Source organism: Crassostrea angulata, chromosome 2 (assembly GCF_025612915.1).
Source record: "Crassostrea angulata isolate pt1a10 chromosome 2, ASM2561291v2, whole genome shotgun sequence".
In the NCBI taxonomy this organism is placed as follows: domain Eukaryota; kingdom Metazoa; phylum Mollusca; class Bivalvia; order Ostreida; family Ostreidae; genus Magallana; species Magallana angulata.
The window spans coordinates 48553560-48581542 of record NC_069112.1 but is presented as its reverse complement, the minus strand read 5'-3'; the positions used below and the strand labels follow the sequence as shown (position 1 = coordinate 48581542).

The 27983-nt window shown below is 35.6% G+C and overlaps 1 protein-coding gene across 2 annotated transcripts; it reads left to right on the top strand.

The window, feature by feature from the left end:
- The first annotated feature begins 7 nt into the window (after nt 1–7).
- On the top strand, nt 8–27915 carry LOC128173619 (selenocysteine insertion sequence-binding protein 2-like). 2 transcript variants are annotated; one of them, XM_052839295.1, is made up of 17 exons: nt 8–144; nt 1164–1300; nt 2367–2449; nt 2789–3090; nt 3498–3690; nt 4126–4793; nt 5089–5152; nt 6250–6566; nt 6969–7049; nt 7157–7258; nt 7700–7770; nt 8239–8294; nt 20725–20932; nt 21415–21520; nt 22516–22630; nt 23057–23211; nt 23791–27915. In XM_052839295.1, exons 1-17 carry the CDS (start codon nt 136–138, stop codon nt 24862–24864), a joined length of 3741 nt encoding a protein of 1246 aa, XP_052695255.1. In that variant the 5' UTR covers nt 8–135; the 3' UTR covers nt 24865–27915. The 2 variants fall into 2 exon arrangements, with proteins under 2 accessions (XP_052695255.1, XP_052695254.1); XM_052839294.1 differs by having other exon boundaries at nt 49–156.
- Nucleotides 27916–27983: the final 68 nt, after the last annotated feature.

Below are 27983 nucleotides of genomic sequence, written 5' to 3'. Positions count from 1 at the left end.
AAGACTCCAAGAGGGGTCACGACCTTTTGGTATATTAAACTTCCGGTAATGGCGGCTCACTGATGAAGACGTCGGGTCACAAAATAGATTTGTGGAACTAAAGATGTAATGCAGACAGTATAAAGGACCTCCGCTATGGAGCAGGTAATTGACTTTGTGAGTGTAGCTTTTAAGTTTAGAAATGATTTGCGAAAGTTATAGGATGGGACAAATGACCTATATTTTGGTTGGTTAGCTGATGGGGATACCCTTATACCCAAACATACATGTACTGAGAAATGACATTTGAGAGAACATAGTGCATTTAATTGTCAGTGACTTTCATTTACGGAATTTTTCATTTAAAATATATTTTGCAATCAATTCATCGATTGCAAAACAATATGGGCACATGTACATGCTAATTTACATACAAAAATAAATAATGCATGTACTTGTAGTTGTACTGAAACTGTGTCAGTGTTGTATTAAGTATATGTAGATAAAAAATACTGTAGAGTAATGCAAAAGGCTCATGCAAGTAACAAGTAACAATGATCTTACAATTTTTCTAAAATTTTAAAAGGATTATTTGCACTCTGTCTGTCCCCGTGGTCCCAGTATCATGGCAGTATGTTTTTTCATCATTCTTATCATTGCTTGATAATTTGATATTCATAAATACGTCAGGGTTTAAGATAGATCCAATTACTAGAATGCAAAACTTCCAAGATTTCCCCATTGATTCACCTATTTTATTTAGTCAGGTTATTGGAAGTGGCTAAAAATAATTCAAGAGGTTTTACTTAGCAGATGACATAATAATGCTGAAAACTTGTGCAACATTACATGTTCCAAAAAATTAAAAAAAAATATAACAGACGTCACAGATTTTTCCATTACAAAACTTCTTTATGTAAAATCTTTTTTCATTCTTGTCAATTTCCCTAGGTAAAATATTTCAATGTCAATTAAAAAAGTTTAAAAACTTTTTTTCCTTAATTGTATCTCACTGATAGGTATGTGTATTTTTTTTATAGAAATATATATAATAGTAAAAAGAAAATCTGGAACAGAGTGCGGTAGTTTACTTTAAAGAAAAGCTTCATGACAAAATCTGTGTTGTGAATATTTAGCTGGCATTTATTGCATTGTAATGTTCAATGTCTTATTCTGTATTTCAGTCTGTGAGTCATTCCCTATCCCCAGATGCTGCGGTGTTCATCCCTCGTCAGTTCCCAGTGGATGGACCACTACAGGTTCAACAGATTCCGTCTTACATGACAAACTGCTATCCATTTGTACAGCTGGATGCAGAGAGGTACGATTACTTTAAACCATCTTTTATACATGGATAGGATATTTTTGCTAGGTTCATGAGAGCTTTGTCATCACAAATGTTTCTCGCCAGGAACCAATGTAGCTGGTGTATTATTTTTATAATAATCTACATCTTGATTGCAAGAATTAGTCGGCAAACCAATTTTACTCCACTAATTGTGAAATAAAATTTTCGGAAGAAAAGTTGGTTTACAGTACATATATTTATAGTGAAAAGACTCAGACTGCCAATACCAATATAGGCTTCATTATACCTCTCCTTACTGAGAGAGATATTTGCTGTAGGGATAACTGTTTTAGAAAAGTAACCTTAATTTTGTTTTGGATTCACACAACTTTAGCATACATAATTGTTTTCTATTGTAAATTTGAAACTTTTTGCATTTCTAGTCCAGAATATGTATATCTGGGGTTTTTTGATTTCTTAATTAATGTCTCATATACCGTATCAAATTAGGAATTTTATTTTTGTCTTTGTGATAACACTACAAATCGATTTTGCAATTAATAGTCCAATGTATTTCATCAATAACTATTTCAATATTAATCGCTCAATTGCTGAAAATTATAAAAATATAATTAATAAGGAATCATTCTTTGAATTATGAGGTGATCAAATACGACCAGGCTTGATGAAATCCATCATAAAGCCCTTTTGGCTTTATTGGATTTGATCACTCCCCACCATATTTGAATGATTCCTTATTTCTTAAATAAAAATTAGCAGCCTTGAGTTCCAGAAAAATCCAGTTGTATGGTGCTTTTGGATTAAAATTTGACAGAAATCAATATTTTTAACTTTGTAATAGAATAACAATCAATAACCCCAGTCAGAAATATCTGGCTTATCAAAACGTCAATAAAAGTCAACCTTTCATCAGTTTCACTGTCCTTATTTAACTGCAATAAAGGATTCCAAATCTATTATTTCAGTTGTTAATTTTGCCACAAATTTAATCCAACAAAATCCCAACCATTCTCTTTACTAACGCCAGCTAGCATATACTGTACATGTGTATATATGTATTTTACTTTATGTTTTTAAGGCAGAAGAATTTGGGTCGACATGGCAGGTTTGCAGCCCCCTTAGTGGCGCCCAATACTCAGAGGTTCCCCAGAGGGTTTCCAGGTTTGTAATTTTACTAAGTGCTAAAACAATGCTTTTTGTTTCATTTTCTAGTCAAGTTATGTTTGATTGTGTTCATTGGTTTGTCTTAATAAACTATTTTATAGGATATAAAGGAAATATTTTTTCTTCTTTTAAATAAAATTTGTCACTATCATTCATCAGACATCTACTTATTTTTCTGTTTAGGACATTCATGTACCACTTTATCTTTTTCATTATTTAGTTTCTCATGTTTCTTGGAGTATAGAATTTAAAAGCTTTTTAGAATTAGAGACCTCAAAAATCAATAATGCACTGGAAAAGGCCCAAATAACAGTTTTCCAAACCTATTCTGTCTAGGTCCTGGAAATAGAATGCCAGTACCTCAGAACTTCAACCCCAGTGTACCCCCACCCCTGGAGAACACCTGGGTACTGCCCCCAACATCTGTCCCTCCCCTGAACATGATGAACTTTCCACCGCCCCAAGACACCCTGTTTAGCCAGGACAAAAACCAAGTGCAGCAGAAAATTTCCCCCAGGGGACCTCCCAAGAAGCAGGGGTGGTCTCCAAGGGAAGAGAGCGCCAAGGATGGGAGTTGGAATTCTGGGAAGAAGGGAAGAAGGAGAGACAGTGGGGGAGAAGAGAAGAAATGGGCTCAGGTATCTATATATAGACAAATACGTGTAAAGATGTGAGGTAGCTATATAAGATTGATGGACTAAGTACATGTACTTGTACATTAGCTTACAATGAAAATATCCTGCTGAATGAGTTGAATGGAAAAGTTAAAACTGAAGAAGTATAAAATTGTTACACTTTTATGTTAGAATGGAGCTTTATTTCTGACTACAAATTAGAGTAAAATTGAAAGCTTATTTTCCCCATATTTTATACTGGAAGAAAAAAAAAATCATAGTCATTTTTGCTTTTGGCTACTTTCAACAGAATCATTCTTTGTTTTAAGCCTTAACTGTCCAGAGCATATCACCCTTATTGAAATACCCACCAAAAATCTATACATGTTAAACTTTAGTCATTTAAATTACTGTTTAAATTTTTTCTTCAGAGAAGTCGAAACAGCTCGGGTAAGAGTAACACTAGTGATGGACACAGAGAAGAAAGTAAAACCGGGTCACAGAGCAGGAAAAAGAAGGGTGTGAAGGTCAAAGATGGGTGGGCGGGGCAGGAGGAGACACCTGTCAATCAACCGTGTACATCCGCCTCTGCCGTCAGCATGACAGACACAGCCATACAGACAGGTGAACTGTTTTAATGTTTATTTATGTACATTTTGTGAATAATTTGGGATTGGTTGCATAAGGTTGTTACCTTCTACAATCAAAAACTTTATGCATGTTACTGATTATGATTTTTTGACAGATTTTATAACATCTTGCAAAATTCTCGACCCTTTATTTTCAAAATTTCAGAGATTTAATAATGAATATATATATACATTTGAATATATTTGATCTGCCATTTCTTTGTATTAATTTGACACTTGTAGCTGTAGATTGCCTAAATATTTTAAAATGAATAAGAAAAAAAAATTCTGAGTAAACATTGCATATAATGTTACAAAGTAATATTTATAAAAAATAAAACTTATAATAAAGCTTGTAATGATAAAATTAATGAAAATCATATTGATTTACATACTTTTCAAATTCGTGTTACTTCTTTTTACATTGTAGAATTTTCTGACAGTTTTGCCAATAAAACACTGGCTCAGTATCCCAGTCCAATATACAACCCCAAACTGAGTAACCATGGTAACAGACAAGTGATTGGCAGCTCTTCTGAGGACTCTGACAGCGGATACCACAGTCCGCTGCATCGTAAAAACCAGGTCACGAGTGGGACACAACCAATGGCAATTAACCCCGGTCTCGTTGACGGTAATACGCAGCATAAAAACGACTACTCCAAGCTTGTGGCAGAACATTCTGAACCGGAAAAGTTGCCATCCAATCAGCCTAGTGCAAGCAAAGACACTCAATCATCACAACAGATATTTTCTTACGCATTTATTGCACAATCAAAACCCGTGATAGAATCTAGTGTGAAATCGGAGGAAAAGCAGGGAGTGGAGGAGGGCAAGAAATCCGAGGAGAAGAAAACGGAGGGCGAGGAGAGCGGAAATGAGGGCAAGCGGAAACGGAAAAGAAACAGGCGGAAAAGAAAAAAGAAAAAAGAGGAGAACTCGGAGGAAGCTGAGACAGTGCCTGAGAGGAGTTCCCAGGGGGTGGAGCTTCACTTTCAGGATGAGGAGGAGTTTCCAGACCTGAGGGTGGGGCTAGACAGAGCAGGGGGGCCAGAGAGACAGCCCTCCTCTATTTCATACAGTAACATAGTGTCCCAGGTAAGCCAGCTACTGTACTGTAAATACTGTAAAACAACTTTTATTTGAGATGACTAATTTCACAATTTACCAGACATGAACTGATTCACAGCAACTAATTTTAGTGATTAAGTCTTATTACAACCATGTTTTTTATTACACCCATATGGCAAGAACTGCTCGTGGTGTGAAATGTTAACTACAACGAGACCACCATGAATCTTGAGAAAATTTCTGCAACAGAAAACTATATAAAAATTTTTTTTCCTAAAAACTATAAATGCTGTCGTGAAAGATTTTTTTGACATTTTTGCAGCCAAAGACAGCTAATCAAAGTGGACAATGGAGACAGAGCAGGCCCACATCAAGTCCGGAACCAGGTGAAGTACTACATGTACTGTAAAACACGGTTATAGCGAACCCGCCTATAATGAACTGACGCTTACAGCGAAGTGATTCTCGTTCCCCATGACTGTATTTCATGTTGTTAACTTGACAGATATAACGAATTACGCTTATAAGGAAGTAAAATTGCCCGTCCCTGGAACTTCGTTATAAGCGTGTTTTACTGTACATTGTTTTTAACCTATTTTATTGTAGAAATCAGAAGACTTTCAATGTACAAATTCTTTTCTTTACATACAACAATACTGTAGATTCCTTATTAACCGCGAGGAATTAATTTCCGCGTAAAAATTGCGAGAAGCACCCTTCGCGGATGTTTAAAATCTTGCTATTATTTTCTAAGAGTTGAAAACTATAAGAAATAAGGATGGGAATTCCGTGTTCACGATTTTATATGCTCGCGATTTGATTCAAAACTGTGAGATTGCGGAATTAAGTACTCGCATAATATAAGGAATTGACAGTACTGTAAATTCCTTACATTACGTGAGTACTTAATTCTGTGGTCCTGCTGTTTTTATATCAAATCACAGAAATATTAAATAGTGAATGTGGAACTTTTACTATTATTTCTTATAGTTCTCAACTCTCAGTAAATAGTGGCAAGAATTTAAAAATCCACAAAGGATGCTTCTCGAGATTTTGCACAAATATTAATTCCGCATGTTTCATTAGGAATCTTAAGTACTGTAAACCGATTTATATTCCCGTTAATTTACCAGGGAATAAAAATTGGTTTACAGTAAGTCATATTCTTGCATATCCAGGTGCTAATTGCCTCTTAGATTTTGGCACTTATTACTCTAGTGTACAAGAAAACACATATTGTAGTTAACAGATGCACCTTTAAGATGTGCCCTGGGAGTTTAATACTTATGAAATATAAAAAAAAAAAAGTTTTATCCATGAGATGAATGACCATGAAAGTTTTATTGAGGTGTATTTGCTGTACCTAAGAAAAAAGACTGAATACATTGTAAATCTTAATTTTTGATGAAAACGTTTTCATTTGCCTACTAACTAAACAATGCCAACTCGCCAAAATGACCCTTCATGTCACTTGCTCTTTCAGATCCTGCTGGTGACCACTCTTTGGTTCGGAACTCTCGACGTCGCAAAAAGAAGTTGGAGTTGGTGCAACAGGCAGCGGAGGAAGAACTCGCCGAGATCAATCTCGAGCAACAGATGTTGCAAGAACTCAATCTCAAGACAAGGTCACGGGGTCAGCCAGCCCCGGCTCGCCCAAGCCCAGTCATCCAGCCAAGGGCAGGCCCAGGCAAGACAGTCAGCCCACAGCCAGGAATCCTCAAAGTTCCTGCCCAGAATCAGTCTACCAAAAAGAAATCCGGGATCTCATTAGATCTCAGTGCCATGATTGATGCATTAGAGGTAAGATATATATACATAGTATGGATCCCATGGTGATGAAATCTATATACAGAGTTTATACGTAGGGGCATTTTTTCACAATGTAGAAATGTTTTTCTAAGAACTGATGTATAAATGTACTATTGTCATGAAGATAGTAAATATTTTCTGGTAAATAAATACTTTTTTTTCGTGCTGTTTGAGAGCAATTGCTGCCATGAAGAAATTCCAACATTTACATAATCAATAATTTTAAAATCATTGTTCAATGTTTAAGAACTTCACTGTTCTATAAATTCCTCATAATCATAACATGCACAAAATGATTCTCTTCTCACCCTTAATACACTGGTAATGTAATTTTGGCTTTTGAATGGCTAGGAGGAAACATTGATGACCATGAAATATAAATTTATTTTTCAGAAAAAGAAACCAGAGGTCAACAAACCGCCTGTCGAGCAAAAGGTCGTCAAAAAGACAGAGGTCAAGGCTAAAGAAAACAAGGTAACACTAAGATTCTAACAATGTTTGATATCATTCTTCAGAAAAGGTCTGAAATCAACATAAGAGTTATAAACAGTTTCTGAACTGTGTTTTTTGTTTGCTTTCAGAAGCCAGGGTTGGGTCATAACATGCTGGACTCCTCAGCCCCACTGAAGAGAGGCAAAGAAAGAGAGAACCCCAAACCAAAGAAACCCAGCTCCCTCAAAAAAGTGAGATCCCACTCCCCTTTCATTGAATGTTATGTAAATGAAACAAAAAAAAAGTCAAAACTTACTAAAAAAAAGTGATGTCCCCTTCATGGACGAACATAAAAAAAAAGCCCAAACTCAAAACTTACAAAAAAAAATCTTAGATTCCCTTTAATTTGTTGGCAGTTATACTAGTATATTAAAATGCAAAACTCAATGCTCCCTTAAAGTAAGGTCCCTCTTATAGAAAGGGATATTTAAATTAATAAAAATACAATTTAAAAACTTGGAGCTATTTCAAAAATGGAATGTTCCCTTTATAAACTCCAATTTAACTCAGTGCTTTTATAGTGTGTTGGGTTGATTTTAGTCAAGTAACCTTTGTTCTGTATTTTGATATGTAATTTTGCATAGATTTTTTGTTTAAATTTTGTTTAATATTTGATTTATTCATGTTTTTAGGTCATCTTGAAAGAAAGAGAGGAGAAGAAGAAAATGAGGCTTCTAGATGATGCCGAATCTGCCAACAATGGGTGTGTTTACTATTCATTCCTATTTTATATAATTATGTTGTTTGTTGAAACTTGCCAATTTAACAAAATTGAAATAAAGTATATCTGTAATTTTATTTTAAGCAATATTAAATTGTTAATGAAATTGTTAGGTTGCACACACTAACTGACAATTTTTTAATAATGAATACACAAAGAACTGTAAAATTAGATTATCATCCTTAAAAAAAATCTGGCCATTATACTGTTGTACACTAAGATTATGTTCTATTGTGACTAAAAGTTTTGATCACGAAACTCTCTCTGTGAAAGCTGCTCTGCAGGCTATCTGACCATTACATCACTATCTTGCATACTATCAAAAAATTGAAATTCATAAGAAAATGATCATGTGATAAGTGGTTGCCATAGAGATGAGAAAGTTGTACTGTTGATTGGAAGTACTGGTACATGAACAGTATATATTAATGGGTTTGTTGTTGCTTTCAGTGTGTCTCTTGGTATTGGAGTGGTCTCGGGGAATGAGAGTGACTTGTCTCAAGATGGTAAGATTATAGATCAAATAAACATTTCCATAGAATTAATGTTAATTCAGTATCATAGCTCTTGCCCAGCAAGTTGATCAGCAGTGAGGGACTTCTGGATTAAAAGCATAATCATTTCTCTCTCTCTCTTTCCTGTCAAAATCTTTCTCTAGTAAAAATACTGATTCAGAAAATAAAAGTACCCGGTAAGGTGAAAATCTTCTTTGGCATTATTTCTCTCTCTCTTTCTTGTCAAAATCTTTTTCTAGTAAAAATACTGAAAATAAAAGTAAGGTGAAAATCTTCATTTTGGAAAGAGGAATGTGTACAAACTTTTTTCTGTCAAAATGCATCTTTTCCGAAAAACTCTGAAAATTAAAGTGAAAAGAGGGAATTTCCCAATTTTGAGAAGGTTGTACATCAAGCAGTGGAACTTTTTTTCTTCAGCTGTTGAATTAATTAGACGGTGGCTATAAATAGCCACGGTCTATTGCTACGGTCCTGACCGGAAGAGTATTTCTCACGGGGACCCTAGCGGATAACGAACGATAACTCTGTTAGGTATGCAGTGTTACACGCAATGTTTTATCTATGTGTCGATTTCAGTATGATAATTAATTTTAATCTTATCAGATATTTTAAGCATTATAGCTGCTAATCATTTTGTACATATATTTAAATAATTTATGAAATTGTGTTTTATTTTAAATGAGCCGTTACCCTGTCTGCTTACGCGGTATCGATAATTTATGCACCAACTGCCAGTTGTGACGTTAAACTCTGTATCAGGACTGCATAAACTATATCACTGCGATAATTGGCTAAGAGATCTCACAATAATCGCTTCTTGTTTTTTTTATGATGTAAACAATTGTCAGAAACACACACAATTTAAAAAGGTTTGCCATTTTATATTTCAGCAAGTATGCTTCATCGATAAATTCATTTTCAACGCATATTAATTTAAGTTGAGGAAGAATATTTATTTTTTTTGTAGCTTATTCTAAAGAATTCACAACAGATACTGATAATAAATATTAGATAAATTACATTTTACTGAATTTCAACCGATCAATTGCACACTTTCTTCTACAACTTGAAATTTACGATACAAATGTCTTTATTTTTGGACTATCCTGTGATTTACCTAATTTTGTAACCCACTCAGTCTGTAGGAACATTAATATTATTACAGGCACCTCAATATTCATCAGACAATATTTACTACTGATGTTGACGATTTACTTGCTGCTGACTTTCTCTCAAACACGGTAATCGATCGACCTCGGATTGTAAAATTCACGTGCAAATCAAGTCGCCATTTTACATGTACATGTATAAACAAACAACATTTTACGATGTTTCAAAGATTTTCAGTTCAGATATTTTGTAAGCAAATAAGGGATTAAAGACATGCTGTAAAACGTCTTATGAATTTCACGGCGTATCAGCTCGTGTATCTCTAATTTGCAGCAAACGCTAGCTTTTTTGTGAGAAAAAACAATCGGTTCAACGCATGCAATATTCCATATACATTTATGGTACATTGTGAACTGTAATGTAAGATATAATAATTTTGTTCACTTAGTTTCTGACAAATTTTTCACACTAAGCTGAAATAACGCAATTTGACGAGCGAAGTACAATCTGTGACTTTAATCCATATTCACCCGTCCCTGCTATTAGAGAACAATTTCTTTGGTTTTGGGGGATTTTTTCGCAAACAGATAACATTATTTACACATGTACGTAAATATCACCCCTTTTGTTCTCAAATAATTTTTAACTCGCGAGTACAACTCTATTATGAGCTTTCTCCGACATTTATTTCCATTTACAAATAGGCGGGCCTATATAAATGCGCCAGTTTGTTGCGACTCGCAATCGAAATAAGTGTCAACACTCAACGAAATGCTACATCGGCTGTAGCGTATACATCCATGCTATATTTGCGATAAATAATGAAACATGAAGGTAAAACATGTGCTTCATAGATGACTGTAGTATTCTGCTGAGCTACAGAACTATAGCTTTCCGGAAATATTGCCGGGATTTGCGGACCGTATATCTATTGTTTAGACTATAGTACATGCAAAGAATAAAATGAAATTTATATACACAGCTGTTCGGTCAGAAAAACACGCGTTTAACTTGGATTTTGTTTGTTTGGTGTTTTTAAAAACTAATTTTGAATAATTAATCTATATTTCTTGTAAGTTTACTAGAAAAGTTTAATGTTGCAAGTAAATTATGCGTGTTAAAGTGTACTGAGAAGCGATAAAATATACATGTGACTTTCCCAAATTCATTCAAATGATTTGAATAAATCTATAGCTAAATACAATCAGACAAATGTACTTTAAAACGTTGATTAATGAACATGTCGCGACTGAATATTGTATGATTTTTTTTCTCAAATTTTTATTCACTTTCGTTGTGAGCAAATGGAAATAATCCACTACAGTCTAAGATAAAATATTGATTGACTCTTCTGTTTCATGATGACGTGCATTCCAAAAGCAATACCAGTTTAATCAAACAGGTTCTTGCAAACCGTTCCGTTTTCTGTACACCTAAATGTATAACTGACTATGAGGACAAAAGCAAGTGTGATAGTCCACAAGCAAGTGTGATGATGCAACTTTTTCCCGTGAAGAAATTGAGGGAAAATGCTGTCGAGAGGGACAATAAACATACTACATGTATGCCCAAATAGTTGGTAAAAACCTGATAAGTATTTTATCATACTAAAGCTTTATTTGTTCTCGTTACTTTGAGAAATCTACAATATCTTTAAAGGTCATATGAAACGATATCCTGACCATATTGAGTTATATACGGGAATGAGTTCATAAGTGCCTATTTAATAAGACTGACATTGTTTTTTGGATATTTTATGCAAAATGTGAGCGCAACAGTCGATCAAAATTACTTAATCGGGAAAAGGAACATTGACTTACGCGGCTTACCTCCCTTGCTTATGACGTCAGTAAGACCCAATCGCCTTATAAAGCTATGTTGTGAATACAAATATCCATGTCATTTTGCAGCATTTTAAAAGAAAAAAAATACTATTTTATATAAAAACTTGTACAATTATACAATAATCAACCACGTCAGTATTTTTTCTCTCAAGAAATGAAATCGTGTGCGTTTTTATTTACATGTAATTATAGCGTGTACATAATGATATTCAGTTTCGAGACTGCAGGGAGAATAAATGATTTTCTTCATAGATCCACATGCAAGTATAATATAATTTTAATATAAGCATATTTATATGTTTTATTTTGATCTTTTTAATGAAATTGACAAATTCAAAAATAAGTCTGATCGTTTTTTCCCATTTGCACGTTCATGCAATTCATTAAGATTTTTTTTCTAAACAACTTGTAGGCCTCATTGTGCCTCATTCGCTTCACGATTATATTGTTTGTTTCACTTTCAAATTCACAAATATGTTACCATTTAATTATTTTTAGTCTAGGAGAAGTTTCTTCAAATGTTTTGTTTTTGAAACGTGTACTTGAATGTGCGGTGTTTTGATTTTAAAACGTGTATGTGCGGTGTTTACTCACAGATATGGTGTTCCGATGGGGCCACTTCGACCTTCGCACTTTCGCCTTTAGGTCGAGGTGCGAGAGTGCGAAGTTGCGAAGGCGAAAGTGCGAAGATGCGACGGCGAAGGAGCGAAAGTGCGAAGATGCGACGGCGAAGCGCGAAGTTGCGAAGGCGAGAGTGCGAAGTTGCGAAGGCGAAGTTGCGATACTACTATCGCTCCTTTATGGTGTTCCGATGGGGCCACTTCGACCTTCGCACTTTCGCCTTTAGGTCGAGGTGCGAGAGTGCGAAGTTGCGACGGCGAAAGTGCGAAGGTGCGACGGCGAAGGAGCGAAAGTGCGAGGATGCGACGACGAAAGTGCGAAGTTGCGAAGGCGAAGAAGCGATACTACTATCGCACCTTCGCCATCGCAACTTCGCACTCTCGCCTTCGCATCTTCGCACTTTCGCCTTCGCCTTTTTATAATTGTGGAGCTCTCTATCGTTTAAAGACAATTTTAGCTGTATAAAAGGACATCTGAGGCAGACGATGAACTTTTTAGAATTTATCAACAGCCTGCGCAGATCCATAACTTTTTCTAGGGGGGGGGATGGATAATTATGTTCCGAGACATATTTTGGAGATTTTATCATATATAATTCATAAAATTAAATTTTCCGGGGGGATGAGATCCGGACCCTCTCTCCCCTTTACTGCATGTGTGAAGTTATTTATATTGAATTCTCCGGGGGGGGCGGACCCCCTCTCCCCCTCTAGATCCATACATCAGCAAGCAGTGTCGCATAATGAAATTACAATGTTACTGTGTTTGATCCACGGTGAACAAACAGCTGGTAAGTGACAGGAGTCTGGAAGTGCATATGTATGCATTATGGCGGACATTACATTTTATATGGAGTATATAATGATCAGGCATAGCCAGCACTGGTAAACATATATATATATATATATTATCACATATACACATTTATAAACATTCATAGTAAGCACAATGGCCTAGCGCATGCGTACCAATGATATCATGGATTAATCGGAAAACCTTGGCGAGTACGGTGCCTGCATCAAATTCTATGTAATCGACCGAGACTTTCTAAATGCTATCAAAAAAGGCGAAGGCGAAAGTGCGAAGGTGCGAAGGCGAGAGTGCGAAGTTGCGACGGCGAAGGAGCGATAGTAGTATCGCTCCTTCGCCTTCGCACCTTCGCACTTTCGCCGTCGCATCTTCGCGCTTCGCCGTCGCATCTTCGCACTTTCGCTCCTTCGCCGTCGCACTCTCGCACTTTCGCCTTCGCAACTTCGCACTCTCGCATCTTCGACCTAAAGGCGAAAGTGCGAAGGTCGAAGTGGCCCCATCGGAACACCATACTCCTTCGCCATCGCAACTTTGCACTCTCGCCTTCGCATCTTCGCGCTTTCGCCTTCGCCTTTTTATAATTGTGGAGCTCTCTATCGTTTAAAGACAATTTTAGCTGTATAAAAGGACATCTGAGGCAGACGATTAACATTTTAGAAATTATTTTCTACAGCCTGCGCAGATCCATAACTTTTTCGGGGGGGGGGGGGGGGGGGGGGGGGGGAGTCGATGGATAATTATATTTATTTTGAATTTATTAATATTGAATTTTCCGGGGGGGGGCGGATCCCCTCTCCCCCTCAAGATCCATACATCAGCAAGGAGTGTCGCATAATGAAACATGATTAGAACGTCACTGTGTTTGATCCACGGTAAACAGACAGCTGGTGGGTGACAGGAGTGCATTTGTATACATTTTGGCGGACATTACATTTTAAGTGGAGTATATAATGATTAGGCATAGCCAGCACTGGTAAACATATATGTCACATATACATGTACACATTAAAATATTTATAAACATTCATAGTAAGGACAATGGCCTAGCGCATGCGTACCAATAATATCGAGAGTGCGAAGTTGCGAAGGCGAAAGAGCGATAGTAGTATCGCTTCTTCGCCTTCGCACATTCGCACTTTCGCCATCGCATCTTCGCGCTTCGCCGTCGCATCTTCGCACTTTCGCTCCTTCGCCGTCGCACTCTCGCACTTTCGCCTTCGCAACTTCGCACTCTCGCATCTTCGACCTAAAGGCGAAAGTGCGAAGGTCGAAGTGGCCCCATCGGAACACCATACACAGATCCCTTTTATCTCACTTTCTTCCGCAATGTTTTCTTTCGTTTTTTTTTTATCATTATTGATGCTTGTTCTTAATAAAATCTGTTGATTATCTTCACATTCGTTCACAACTATTTTTATCAAACAACCGATTTATTTTACCGATACATTTCTAAATCCTTAAATGCCATATTTCCGCGATCTAATTTAATAAAACGTTAATACAACGTTAATACACATGTACACAAAGTATTTTCTAAAGATATTGCTACATGTATATATCAATAAGTCAGAAATTTATATTAATTCGAAATAAAATTTAAGAATAATTTTGCGGCATTTTATAGCAGCTCTTAAATACAAACTATGTACACAATGCCTCAAACATTTTCATTGGCCTGCCTTATATACTATTTTATGTGACAAAATAAATCAAACAATTTAAATGCTTTAATTCCCTTTAAATGTAGCTCAATCATTATACGTACCGAAGAAGAAAATGATGTTCCTATTTCAAAAGGATAAGGATAATTCATTAATCATCTGTTAATGATGGAGCATTTCTTTCGTTAAATTTCCACTCCAGTACGGGATCTTCATCATGATTTTACTTTTGTGAGAAGCTGATATTAGATTTATTCATTAACGACCAATTACAACTAAGTCATCTGTAGGCTACTACGAAATCAAATGATCTCATTTGAAAAGAAAGACACGTTCATATATGCAAAAATTACTAAAATTTAATCGATAAACTACTGTAAAATTACACTAGTTTTAATGCATTGTTTACATCGGTGGGTCTTTGTGACGTCATAAATCCACAAAATCAAGAACGATAAGCGGGCAAGAATTTTTTCAGGTGCTCAGTTTTCACGGTTATTTCTCAGTAATGCAAAGGCAAAAAAATCTTACATCATGTATTTTAACATTTGTTTATACCAAGCTTTATATTCATGAAAGAAAATCATAGTGTTAAAAATCGTTTCATATGACCTTTAAAGCACAAAAGTCCAATCCACACTTTTCAAAAGTTGTTCCCCTTTGCAGGGTCAACCCAAAGGTCAAAAGGGAAAAAACCAAAATTCCCCTTCTTTATACAATTAAATAATTTGGCGTACTGTGATGAAATCGCTTTGGATTTGATTTATTCATTCAATATGTGGTGGCAACCCACATATTTAATGAGTCATTCTGGGGCAATCAAAATACATTTGTGTAGTAAATGTATTACCGAAAACGGAGTTTTTATATCAACTGATATAGATACAAACATATAGATACAAACATATAGATACAAACTTCTATACTACAAAGGTTACTGTGATAAACTACTGTGATAAATCTATGGATTTTCCCCAAAAGATGACGATAAAGAGACACAACATTTGTAAAGTGTGGATTGTGAACACAACTACGATTTCCACAGAATTATCCATGTGAGTAACTCACGACCAGGCCCCGAGGTTATAAAACTTTCTTGAGTACGATCTCGTACTCCAAATCGTACTCCGTGCTCCAAATCGTACTCCTACTCAAGATATCGAGGTTATAAAACTTTTTCATACTCCTACTCGTACTCCGGCTGAGTACAAAAATGCGATTTTCTGAGTAAGCTTTGAAGCTTTCTCAAAGTCGTACTCAAGACATTTAATCTAAATAAAATGCAGTGCAAATACATAATATTGTTCATATTGTAACATTGCTGTATTATACGCTCTAATTTAGTCATATTTACATGTATATGAATTAAAATGGAAAGTTTTTACCATTTTTTTATTGACATATCTAGATATAAAGGAGGTGAATTTAAGAGTAAGGGCAAACTGCAACCAAGATTATCAAAATAACTTTTAGATAGTTTGCTTCATTAATTAATGTACATATACATGTATAACTACGTACAAAATACTACCGTTGAATAGCTCGACTTTTAAAGAATTCTGTTTTTTGTCAAATACGACCCATACACCCCATCATTTAAAACAAAGAAATCAATGTACATGTATCGTTATTAATCAATTTCAATCAGATGTACTTGCTGGTTCCATTTTTTGATTATAGTGAAAATGTAGGTTAGTTCTAAACATTACAAAGGATGGGGGATGCATAAAAGTCTAACGCTTTCTATTACTTACTTATTAATCAATTATCATTTTTGTTGCATGCCACAAAACTTGGAAAGGGAAACATTTTATAGAATAAGCGGTAAATCAGTGGCGGAGTAAAGGAGGTCCCACCCGGCGCCCCCCCCCCCCCCCCCCCCCCCCCCCCACAGCCCTAAAAAAAAAATACTCCTTCTGGCAAAGAAAATGTACAACTTGCGAGTCTTAATTATCTTTTTTTTAACTTGGGGGATTTCTCTACATTAGACTGTTTCAATGGTGCAATATGAAGAAAACGCGTGTGTTCAATGGTGTAACTATAAAACCCAGGAAAAAACATTTTGGTTACGCTGTCCTTGGGTTCAAATATGACCAGTCACCCATATACCCACCTTTAAGTAATTGGTTATACTAACTAGTGTTTTAACGACTCTTCCATTGTTATTATAATATAAGCTGGTATATATAGTTATCTTTTATTAAAACTTCATTAATTTTTAATATTAAACTTCATTAATTTACATTGTCCCATTGAACTTGATTTTTAAACTGATTAATTTACAGTCATTCGAAAGAAAAAAATAAAAGGATATTTTTCTTGGATTTCTACAAGACAGAGGAATTTGATGACTGTAGGTCTTAAATCTACAAACCTTTAAAAATTGTAAATAATTTTATTACTTTAAGTATACCGGTAATCACGAAAAGAAATATCTCAAACGTCTATTTAAAGACTTCCTTTTTACCCTACAAAATCTCTAGAATCCTAGAGCTTCTGGTGCCGGCTTTGCCCCCTGGGTCACCAACAGGACTTTGCCCTGGACCATCTGGAGGCCACAAAGCGGCCTCTCCAGACTCCCTGTCTTATACTGACGCCCCCTCTAACTTCACATTCTGGATCTACCCCTGGAACTAAATATTTTTAAGAGGAGTTGGTGTTGGTGTGTGTGAGTGGGGGGGGGGGGGGGGCGAATCCTTCTTCCTGTGGTTTATCTATACGATTGTTGTTGTTTTTTTTAATTAATTTTTCAATAAAACAGTTACTGTCTGCATGTGGAAAATATTGGCTTATAAATCGCCTTTCCTCTGTAGTGTCAAAAACGCTGTGAAAAGAGTAATTTTGAACAAGGTTCATTTCTTTTTATCTCGAAATATCGATAATAAAAACCTATTTTGAAAGTTAACAAAAAGCAATCTTACTTGGAAATAAAGAAAGTAATCAAGAATCAGCAGTAAGTAATTAAAACGCAGGTTAAAGGGCGTTAGATGTAAACATAAAGATAATATTTCGAATTTTTAAGTTTTGTATTGGCAATATTTTTAAAAATATGACGTACATATTTGGCTTCCTAGGTGACCATACATACTACATGTAGCTGCAGAGATCTAGATGTGTTCTTTGTCTAATATAGGCCGCAACTTCTTTTTAATTTTACTGCGGGAAGGTAGAGTATCCATTCCGAACCATCTACCAGTATTTGATTTTTATTTTCCAAATATTAAAGGAATTTTACCATGGAACATCACCAACCTTACGATCTTTATTATTTATTTCGAATTAAAAAATCGAGAGCATAGACATGTCTAAGTATACGTAAGGTAAAATGCATTGTTTGGTTTAACATTTGATTATAAACGCTCGAATATAAGGATGGTGGGTCCCGGTGACCCCATAGTCTTAAGTATTATATTAGTATCTTTCTACAAATAAAATTTGGTGTTATGACATCAAATTTTATTCCTAAATACACAGTTATGGAAAAACATTAAGTATGATCAATGTATATATTTTGCTTGAGAATTCGGGTAATTTACAGTTAATTAAAAGCTTGTTTATGTAAAAAAAAGAAAAAAAGATAACACTTAAATTAATCATAATCCGCATGATCGAAACTAGAATTTATGAGAGAGAGAGAGAGAGAGAGAGAGAGAGAGAGAGAGAGATTTGAAGGGGGTTATTGTTATGCTATGCTATCGATTGAAAATACATGTACTACTTAAAATAGCTTCTTCGCATTTTCATGTGAGAGATTTTTCTCTATATAGCTTAGCTGTGGGAATATTCATCTCTTAAATTGTTTAATTTTATTAGCAAGTAACTATTTAGATAATTCATATAGCTATTCCTTTTTTATCTAAAGTAACCAAATATCTATGTCAAATGCAACCAAATATCTATGTCAAATGCATCAAAATTAACACATGTATTTCGAATTTTAAAGATGAAAAGGAAAAGGCTTGCTCAAAAATATCAATGGACGTTACTTAAGATTAAAAATGACACGGTATGTATGTATAAATTCTAAACACACATGTTCAAGCCTTGACTAAGTGAGAAAAACTTGAACCATCAATAAAACCTCACAAAAAGGGGTACAGCAACTTTAGTACACAGTTTCCTTGAACACGTTGTTTCAGTTTAACATGGTCCTCAAATTGGAAATTTCAAAAATATTTCAATTAGTGAATTTTCTTAAACTCTCGTGCACATTCCCAAAAATATAAAAATGAGAAACTTAATTTTACGTGTGTCCTTGGCTTTTGGCATATGTTCATTGATGCAATCCCAACACCCACCCCTACCCCACCCCTTTAAGATGTTAGATGTTTTTTTCTCACAAGAATTTTAAAAGGCAAATATAGTACTAAGTATGTTGCAATTAAATTGGAATACCCATATAATTTCTGTAGTGTATACTATATGAGTGTGAAAATAAACGGATTTCTCAGTATTTTTGTGATTTTCCCAAGTATATGTTTCTATTTTTGAATTAAACTCTTCCCTGTTTTCCCTAATACAGGGACTGCTCACTAAATAAGAGATATTCACTTGGGGGCAGTGACTTTCCAGTTTTGTATTGGCGTCGTTTCTGACCTTTTCCTGGCATGTAAAATATCAAAATCGTATAAAAGCCAGGAACACTTAAGATATATCGAACTAAATTCTATGTTGAAATACTCTCTTCATATCCGTGTAAATTCTTACTTCTTTCTTTTATATTCATATCGTTCCTTACAACATAATTATACTTAATCATCACATGCATGAATCACTATCTGAGTCTCATGAGAGAGAGAGAGAGAGAGAGAGAGAGAGAGAGAGAGAGAGAGAGATTTGACATAAACACAATTTGTTGATAATTTTACCAATTACACTGGATTTATCGTCTCTGTTGCTAAAAAATTCATAAGTTATAGATGCAGACCCATCTCCAGGCTTGCAGATGGAGAAGGTAATATGTACATGTAAATAATGTGTTACATTTTGTTGATAAATGATTAATCTGAATACATGTACAGTTTGCCTACATACCAGGACTATTTACATGAATTACCGTTCCCTGTCTTTCTTCAGAGACGTAAAATTTCATCGATCGCCTTTTGGAGCATACCCCAAATAGTACTCAGCGGAGAACGTACTCCAAAACTTTTATAACCTCGGTTTTTAAAGTCGTACTCAGTGGCGCACATACTCGGAGTACGGAGTATGAGTATGAGTACGAGTATGAAAAAAGTTTTATAACCTCGGGGCCAGTTGTGCTAATACATGTATGAGACGCTGGCTGTGGATTTTCGACAACAATAATTTACATACATGTAATATGCAACTTTCAAACGGCGCCACCATCTAACAGTACTCTCAGTACTTTGATTTTTAAGGCGTCGAGCTAATGCTCGGCAGCCTTCTAGCGATCGTCTGGATTGGCAATCGTCCAAAATTCACGCGCTGCACCGCCTTTTAAATGCGCATTATTAAGAAATAAGTTCCTAAAAGTATTAAACGTATTACAAGATTTTTTTTCCATTTATTCAACTAAATTGTGTACAAAAAACCCAACTTAGCCTCCCTGGTGATTGACAACTCATTGCATAAGAATAAATTTGCTTAATCAAGAAATGGCGGATGAATACAATCAGGCCTAAGTGTAAAGATTCACTAGATATTATTTTAGTTTATCGCTTACATTTTAATTGGAGACCGTGCCCGATAGAAATAACATTTTAGATGTAAATTTATTTGTTATCGGGCACGGTCTCCAAAATAAATGTAAGCGATAAACGTATGTAGTAGTTTCGTTGCCAAAAAAAAATTCGATAATGCAGTTAGTTTGGTCGAGCATTTTAGATAGCACGTGTTGAGGATTTGTTTGTAAACAACCATACCATAGGAAATCTTGTTTCAAACGGGAATTGAAATAAATGTATGTTTTATTATTATAATTAGGGACACTTTGTTAATGTATTCAAATTATGAACCTGTGAAAGTTGTTCAAAGACTGTTTGAAGCAGAAAGAAACAAATTATTTTTGAACTTTGGAATTTCTTCGATTTTTGCAATTATGATGAGTTATTGTATTAAAAAAGCACCACTACCTATTTTATAAGATAATATACTGATTTTTGTTTTTAAAGCAGAAGAAAACATAATTCATATACTTTCTATTCTAAGTCTAATATCATTTGATATGACTATTATAGTGCAGAAATTCAAATTATTGGTATCATTCTACATAAAAGAAAAAAATGTCAGCTCGACGCCTTTGTGGCCGTTCCGGCCTTTGATTTTTAATTTGATGTTCACATTTAAAATGTTATTGTAGCATTCAGCTCTAATTTATCTACATGTAGTTAGTCACGTCCATGGTTTTTGTAGCTTTCAGCTCCAAGGGGTCAGTCGTGGACTACATAGGGACAGGGACTCCGGCCAGCAACGACCTCTCCCCCATCAGTCAGACCTCACCCATCAGCATGAGCCCTCTGTCCCCAGGGGTCAGCCCCCAGAGTTCAGAGGTCAACAGCCCCATCGCAGGAACCATCGGCAAGGAGGTGCGCATGAAGATACACAGCCGGCGATTCAGAGAGTAAGGGTTTAGAATAACTTGTTCAACTTTGATGGTTGGATATTGCTGAGTTCTTTGGGGGGTTTGAAAATTTGCTCATTCTTCACCCTGACACAAAACCTACATTGTATCTAATGAATACAAATATAGAGCTGATTGTTCGGAAAAAAAAATTTGATGATGTGGATTTTTGTTCTGGATAATTTTACCATGAGTTAGCGATTCCCCCCCCCCCCCCCCCCAGTTTTGAGGGCAATTGTTATTCTTCCTTTGTATGTTATGCTCAAGTAATGCTTTCTTTTGTAAAATCTTATTTAAAGTACTAAAGTACATGTGGTTGTGTACTAATTGCGAGACCTATTTCTCTAAAGTCTCGAGGGCTGATATTGGTGTCTCGGGTTGATACAGGATGTGACATGCATTATTCTTTATATACCTGTACATAAATTGGTATAAATATAATATATATACATGTATATACTTATTAAGGTGAATCATTACAGGTACTGTAACCAGGTGTTGAACAAGGACATAGACAGTTGCTGTACCCGACTGTTACAGGACCTGGTCAGGTTCCAGGACAGGATGTACCATAAAGATCCAGTAAAGGTGAGAGGCTCACAATACACATACACACACATGTACCATAAAGACCCAGTAAAGGTGAGAGGCTCACAATACACATACACACACATGTACCATAAAGACCCAGTAAAGGTGAGAGGCTCACAATACACATACACACACATGTACCATAAAGATCCTGTAAAGGTGAGAGGCTCCCAATACACATACACATGTACCATAAAGACCCAATAAAGCTGAGAGGCTCACAATACACATACACACACGTGTACCATAAAGATCCTGTAAAGGTGAGAGGCTCACAATACACATACACACACGTGTACCATAAAGATCCTGTAAAGGTGAGAGGCTCACAATACACATACACACACATGAACCATAAAGACCCAGTAATGGTGAGAGGCTTACAATACACATACATACACATGTACCATAAAGACCCAGTAAAGGTGAGAGGCTCACAATACACATACACACACGTGAACCATAAAGATCCTGTAAAGGTGAGAGGCTCACAATACACATACACACACATGTACCATAAAGATCCTGTAAAGGTGAGAGGCTCACAATACACATACACACACGTGTATCATAAAGATCCTGTAAAGCTGAGAGGCTCACAATACACATACACACACGTGTACCATAAAGATCCTGTAAAGGTGAGGGGCTCATTATACACACATACTCACACATGTGCAATACATTACACTTTTACCATAAGGACCCATTATACGTTAGTAGCTCTTAATAATACACGGAGACACACATGCCATATGATAACGCGCACACATGTATTTAGCAGAAAGACTACAAACAAGGAGGGCGGAGGGCAAATTTATATTGTTGATTTCAATGCCTGAATGATCGACATAAAAATTAGAAGGATTTATATGTTAAGTTGCTGTTTTAGAAAAACTACCTCAAGTTAAAATGGTTTTATTTCAAATGGAGCCAATTACGATATGCCTTTTTATAGAGAAAAAATTTTAATTTGATAATTTTTATGACAGGCCAAGACTAAAAGGAGGATTGTTCTTGGACTAAGGGAGGTAACCAAACACCTGAAACTGAAGAAACTAAAGCTGGTGATTATCTCCCCTAACCTGGAGAAAATCCAGTCCAAAGGTATGGATAAATCTATCATTAAAAAATGAAAACTGCATTTAATTTAAAAGAATTCAAAGGATTAATCACATGTATTTGAGCCTGTGTAAGTGAAGGACTCAAATTGTATTTTTGACAAACATAAAATATCTTATAAAGGTTTCAGTTTATATAAAAGCGGGTATAGAGTAAAGCATTCTGAATGCTCAGTCTTCTGTTAGCATTAGATTGCCTAAATTCCAAAAAAGAGTAAGATTTTCAAGAAATTTTTCTTGCTAAGATTTATGTCATAGAAAGTGTAGTTCAAATTGTCATTAAGTTCAAAAAAATTAACACACTGAAACTATAAATTTCAGATTTATTTTCCAATTTCTATATGTGAGAGACTTTGAGATACATGTACATGGTGAAATGGAGTAAAAGAAATGTGTTTGTTTTCATTCACAGGTGGCTTAGATGATGCCCTCAACAACATTTTGAATTTGTGTAACGAACAGAACGTTCCCTTCGTGTTTGCCCTGGGGCGTCGAGCCCTGGGTCGGGCTTGTGCTAAACTGGTCCCCGTTAGTGTTGTAGGAATATTTAATTACAGTGGAACAGAGGCAAGTATATATTGAATGAAATTTTGAAGCAGATATGACTTATAACCTATATAACTATTTTTATTTCTATAAGTCTGAGAAGTCAGCATCACTTAATAGTAATATTCGGGTACAAAGGGAATACATGTGTATGGGACAACTTTGTGAACAAATAGAAAATATGTATCTTTGGTAGCAGTTCATAACAATATGGTTAATATGTGAACATAATGCTATCTGCAAAATTCTGTTCTGTTTGTCATACTTCTCAAATAAAATTAGGGCTGCAATAATTTGATTAATACATGAGCAATATAGTATTATATGTACCTTCTGCAGAATACTATTCTGTTTATTAATATTAATCCTGTAGGCAGTAGTAATTCTCAATCAAATCAATCTGCCCTAATTTATAATATTTGTACTTATGATAGCATATCTTAATACATGTGTTTGTACTTCTGGTAGAATTTCTTAGGAATGTGGTTTATATGTGGGTAACACAAAGCCTTCTGCAGAATTCTATTCTGTTATTTATACATGTAGCTGTCAAGTCAAATCAATGCTGCTATATTTTGAATATGTATTTCTGTGTTGTAGGAGAATTTCCACAGCCTGATGGAGCTAACAGAGCAGGCGCGACAGGCCTACAAGGAGATGGTTGGGGTGATAGAGAGGGAGATCCGCGACTACCCCACCCTAGGGGCGGCCGCTGCTGTCCCCCACATCTACGCCCACATGGGTCACTCCAGGACACCCTCAGGGGCAAGTGTCCTCAGCTTTACCAGCAGTCTGCTCTCTGAGCCCATATCTGAGAATTATCCACATTCTGAGCCTGAGACGGATGCTGCAGGGTATGAGATTCCAAGGAAGAAGAAAGTGGACCCTCCGCCCCAAATTAGTCGGGGGTCGATTCAGGCGGCTTACGAGTCACAGATGCGGCTTATATATCCACAGTTGGATGTGGATGATGGTAATGAGGCCGACACTGAGGAAGGGGTCACTACTAAAAGTCATCACCAAGATGACGGATCCTCAGATAGTGAGCCTTCGTCAGAAGAGAACACAATGAAGGCCCTTCCTCACATAGACTCTATACACAGTAGTACGTATGATCTCAGTACCGAGATACTGTCTCAGAACTCGGGGCGAACCGTGGACAACTGTGATGCCATTTCCACACACTCGTCTCGCACACTTGGAGACGGAAGTTCCACCCTCCTGGCTGACCCAGGTGAAAGGTCAAAGCACGGGACCCCGAAAAGTACAGAAAGTCCAAGTAATACGCTACAGAGAGGGAAAGTGATCGATTCGGAAAGGATCCAGAACTGGGTCGATCAGACCAAGTCTCGGCTGGAGGATCTCCAATATCTCCAGGAGAACTCGGATTCATCTGAAGAAGAGGACAGTAGTGAGGAGGACACAGTTGATGAACTCAATCTGTCATCCGGAATCGACAGAACTAACGGTGATAACAAACAGCAAGGGGGAAGTGACCTCAACCCAAGGGTAGTGACCTATAAACCTCACGGTGATGTCAACAAGGGTGTAGGGGAAGGGAGCGATGTCCCACAGAGACCCGGTGACAGTGGGGTGGAGGTGACGGTCAGTGGCCCAAAGACCGAGAACCTGGGGGGTCAGGAGCAGGGGCAGACAACTGTGACCCAGTCTTGACCTCTCCTGAGCCCAGTCAGTGATACAACATGACTAGCTTCTTTTAAATAGGCCATAGAAATGCAAGCAATTCTGGGGTATACATGTTTGTGAATTTTTTGCCATTTTCTGCTCTCATTTTTTAAATAGGAGATTTAAAAAATCCTGTTTTTCAAATCATATTACGTAGTAAATACCACATTAAGATGTAAAGACACAAGCCACCAAGCCGTATGAAAACTGCAGCAGCTCTCAGATTTAGAGTATATTGTTTCGTGAACTCATTTTCTGATAATTTTACTGTGCAATTATTTAGGTTAATTTCAGGGCTCATAAATACACAATTTCAAAGTTATTTCACTTAATAACAAAACCTCCACATTCTTGTACGCTTTGAGTTGTATTTAACATATGCCATTCTCATGCTTAAAAAATATTCATATGAACTACAAGTGTTTTATTTTTATTCTGCGGGGCTTAGGTTAGTTTCATTATAACATCTCCACAATCCCTACATAGAGCTGCAGCTTTCATTTCTTTGGGGCTGTGTTATCCTAGTCATTTTTCTTGTGCCACCATTATTTAGATTTCTGCAGGTCCTGGAGTAAATTAAAAAAAAAAACTCCCCACTATAATCTCTAATCTGTCAATCATATCATACAATACACTCCATAACTATCTGTAAATTACCGGTATTCAATCATATCATCCCAGCTGATGTAAAAAGTGCCTCCCCCCCTCCCCCCGGTCCAGCCTAACGTTATTCAATATATTTAGTTGTTTGCTTTTTTCCATTTTGACATTTCCATTCATGTCAATAAACTGTATTTATTGTCGTCAATCATTCCTCATCGCTGTATTAATTGTTTTAATATCACTGTCATCAATTTTTGTCTAGCTAGGCTAATATAATTATTGGTAGTATTGTTTTGTATAGTAAGTTGTGTATAATTTTTTAGTTGAATGAATGCCATAAACTGTTCCTTTAGACTTTGTATATCTTTTTGGTGATCAACTAATATGCCCCGGTACATTCTCATCAGTACAATCTGTATCTTCTGAAGCATTTGATAAAATCATATTTGCACTAGAAGTTTAACCCTCAAGTTTTTGTATGTAATTATCCTGTGTCAGCATTGTTTTGAATAATTTTTTATTTCAAGGAACCGAGTACTTGCGTTTAAAAAAAAGATTTTTTTTGGTAAAATTTACTATACATGTATGTATAATGTTTAACGCTAAAAATAATCAAATAATCAAGATTCTTTCGATGCTTAGAAAGGTTTCTAACTATTCCAACAGTTTACTATGGTATTTTGCTTGGGGTTTTATTTTAGGATAATTTTTCTTTTGTGCGTGTGTGTGTGTTTACTGTGAACCAACTTCTATATTTGCAGTGTCTTTATTTCATGTTTTACCAGCTGTGAACTATTCACGACGAAGCCTCTGTTAAAAAAAAAAAAAGGGAGACAGTTATGACACATTTGCTGCTGCTGCTGCTGCTGCAAAAAAAATTGCGACGACAGTTCTAGCGATCTTTTCACATTTTTCATGCACACAAATGAATGTTGGTTTACAGTATTTCCGGCAATCAGTTTTTTGTTGTTATCCATATTTATGTGAATATCACTTCTCCTGTTTTTAACTGCCGCCATGTTGTTTTGATGCAGGTTGTTTAAGTGCTGATAAGTTAATCACTTCCATGTTTCTCATCAACCATTTTCTTGATCGATTTCCATGACTTGTATATTAATTATTATAATTGTAAACACATAAACTTTGTCATTATTCAGTTTGTATCATCATTTTAAAACATTTTTTTTTTCGTTTAACTTGTACTAGTATGTTATAATGATTAGGGTCCAGTTTAATGAATACTAATGACTACAATTATATTTACATGTATATGTCGATATAGTATTTGTGGGAAGTTGTTCAGTAAACTGGACCAGAACTGATTGCATGTGTTATGGTACAATATAGAGTGATAAACTTGGTTTTGATCCCTGTGCAGAATATGTTTTGCATTTTTTGAAAACATACAATGTAATGTGATATCAGATGTATTATGTTTCGTACATTGCATGTAAATTTTCACTTCTATTCAGTTGTTTTTTTGATTGAGTCTTTGGTTTTGTTTTGTTTTTTTTTTTGAAAAAAAAAATTAGCAAATTTTGTTTTAAGTTCATATTTTATTTCAGTTTGAGGTATTTGATTTTTCAAGAAATTGTAAATAATTGCTGTAAATACATAAACATTTTTTGAATTTATAAAAATGGTAGCTGCATTCATTCCCACTGTATAAAGCTACTGTTCCAGAGTTAAGTCCCTTGACATGATGCAACATGTTACCATTCATTAATATTATTGTTACATGTGTATCTTGTGGTTGAAAATTATATGTTGATTAATCACATAAAGTTCACATTTTTTGTTGGTTCATTTTCCATGTCTTAATGTATCTGTTTGTTTATGTTACCGTATTGGGAGCCATTTTCATGTAATACTTGTGTGTGGGTTCCTCAGTCTCCTTTCCGTACAGAGTTATTGTTCTTGCCTCTTACACCTTCAGCATCTAATACATGTACACTGGGTGTAATCTAACCTATGTTTTTGATATTTTATGTATTAATATCCTGGGATATCTTTAATGTTTCAAACAATGTCGGATCCATAATACCATTGCCATTAGCATGCATACAAAAGCATTTTGATGTAGAAAAAAAAAATACTGTAAATTTATTGATTGATATTTTGCTGCTTTGATTCAGAGATTGAAGAAAAACAAGTATGATGGTAACAAAATAAATTAGGAATGAAAAACCTTATCATTCTGTTCAATAGATGATTAACTTGTGCAAAGACAGTGAAAATTAATTGGGGTGTTGTGTAACACATCTGTGTGTACATGTATTTTGATGGTTCAAGAGGTCCAAGCAATGACTCTATTGTTTGGAGATTGGTAAATCAGGTTTGATGAAATGATGGATGTTAAGAAATTCTGTGATACCTTCCGTTTATCCTGTGTGATGTTACAGAAACCGATTAAAACAGTAATATTATCAAATACAAGTTTATTTTCTCTCTCTCTACTTCTCGCAACAATTTTTAAAACGATAGCTGCAACAATAGAGGTACAA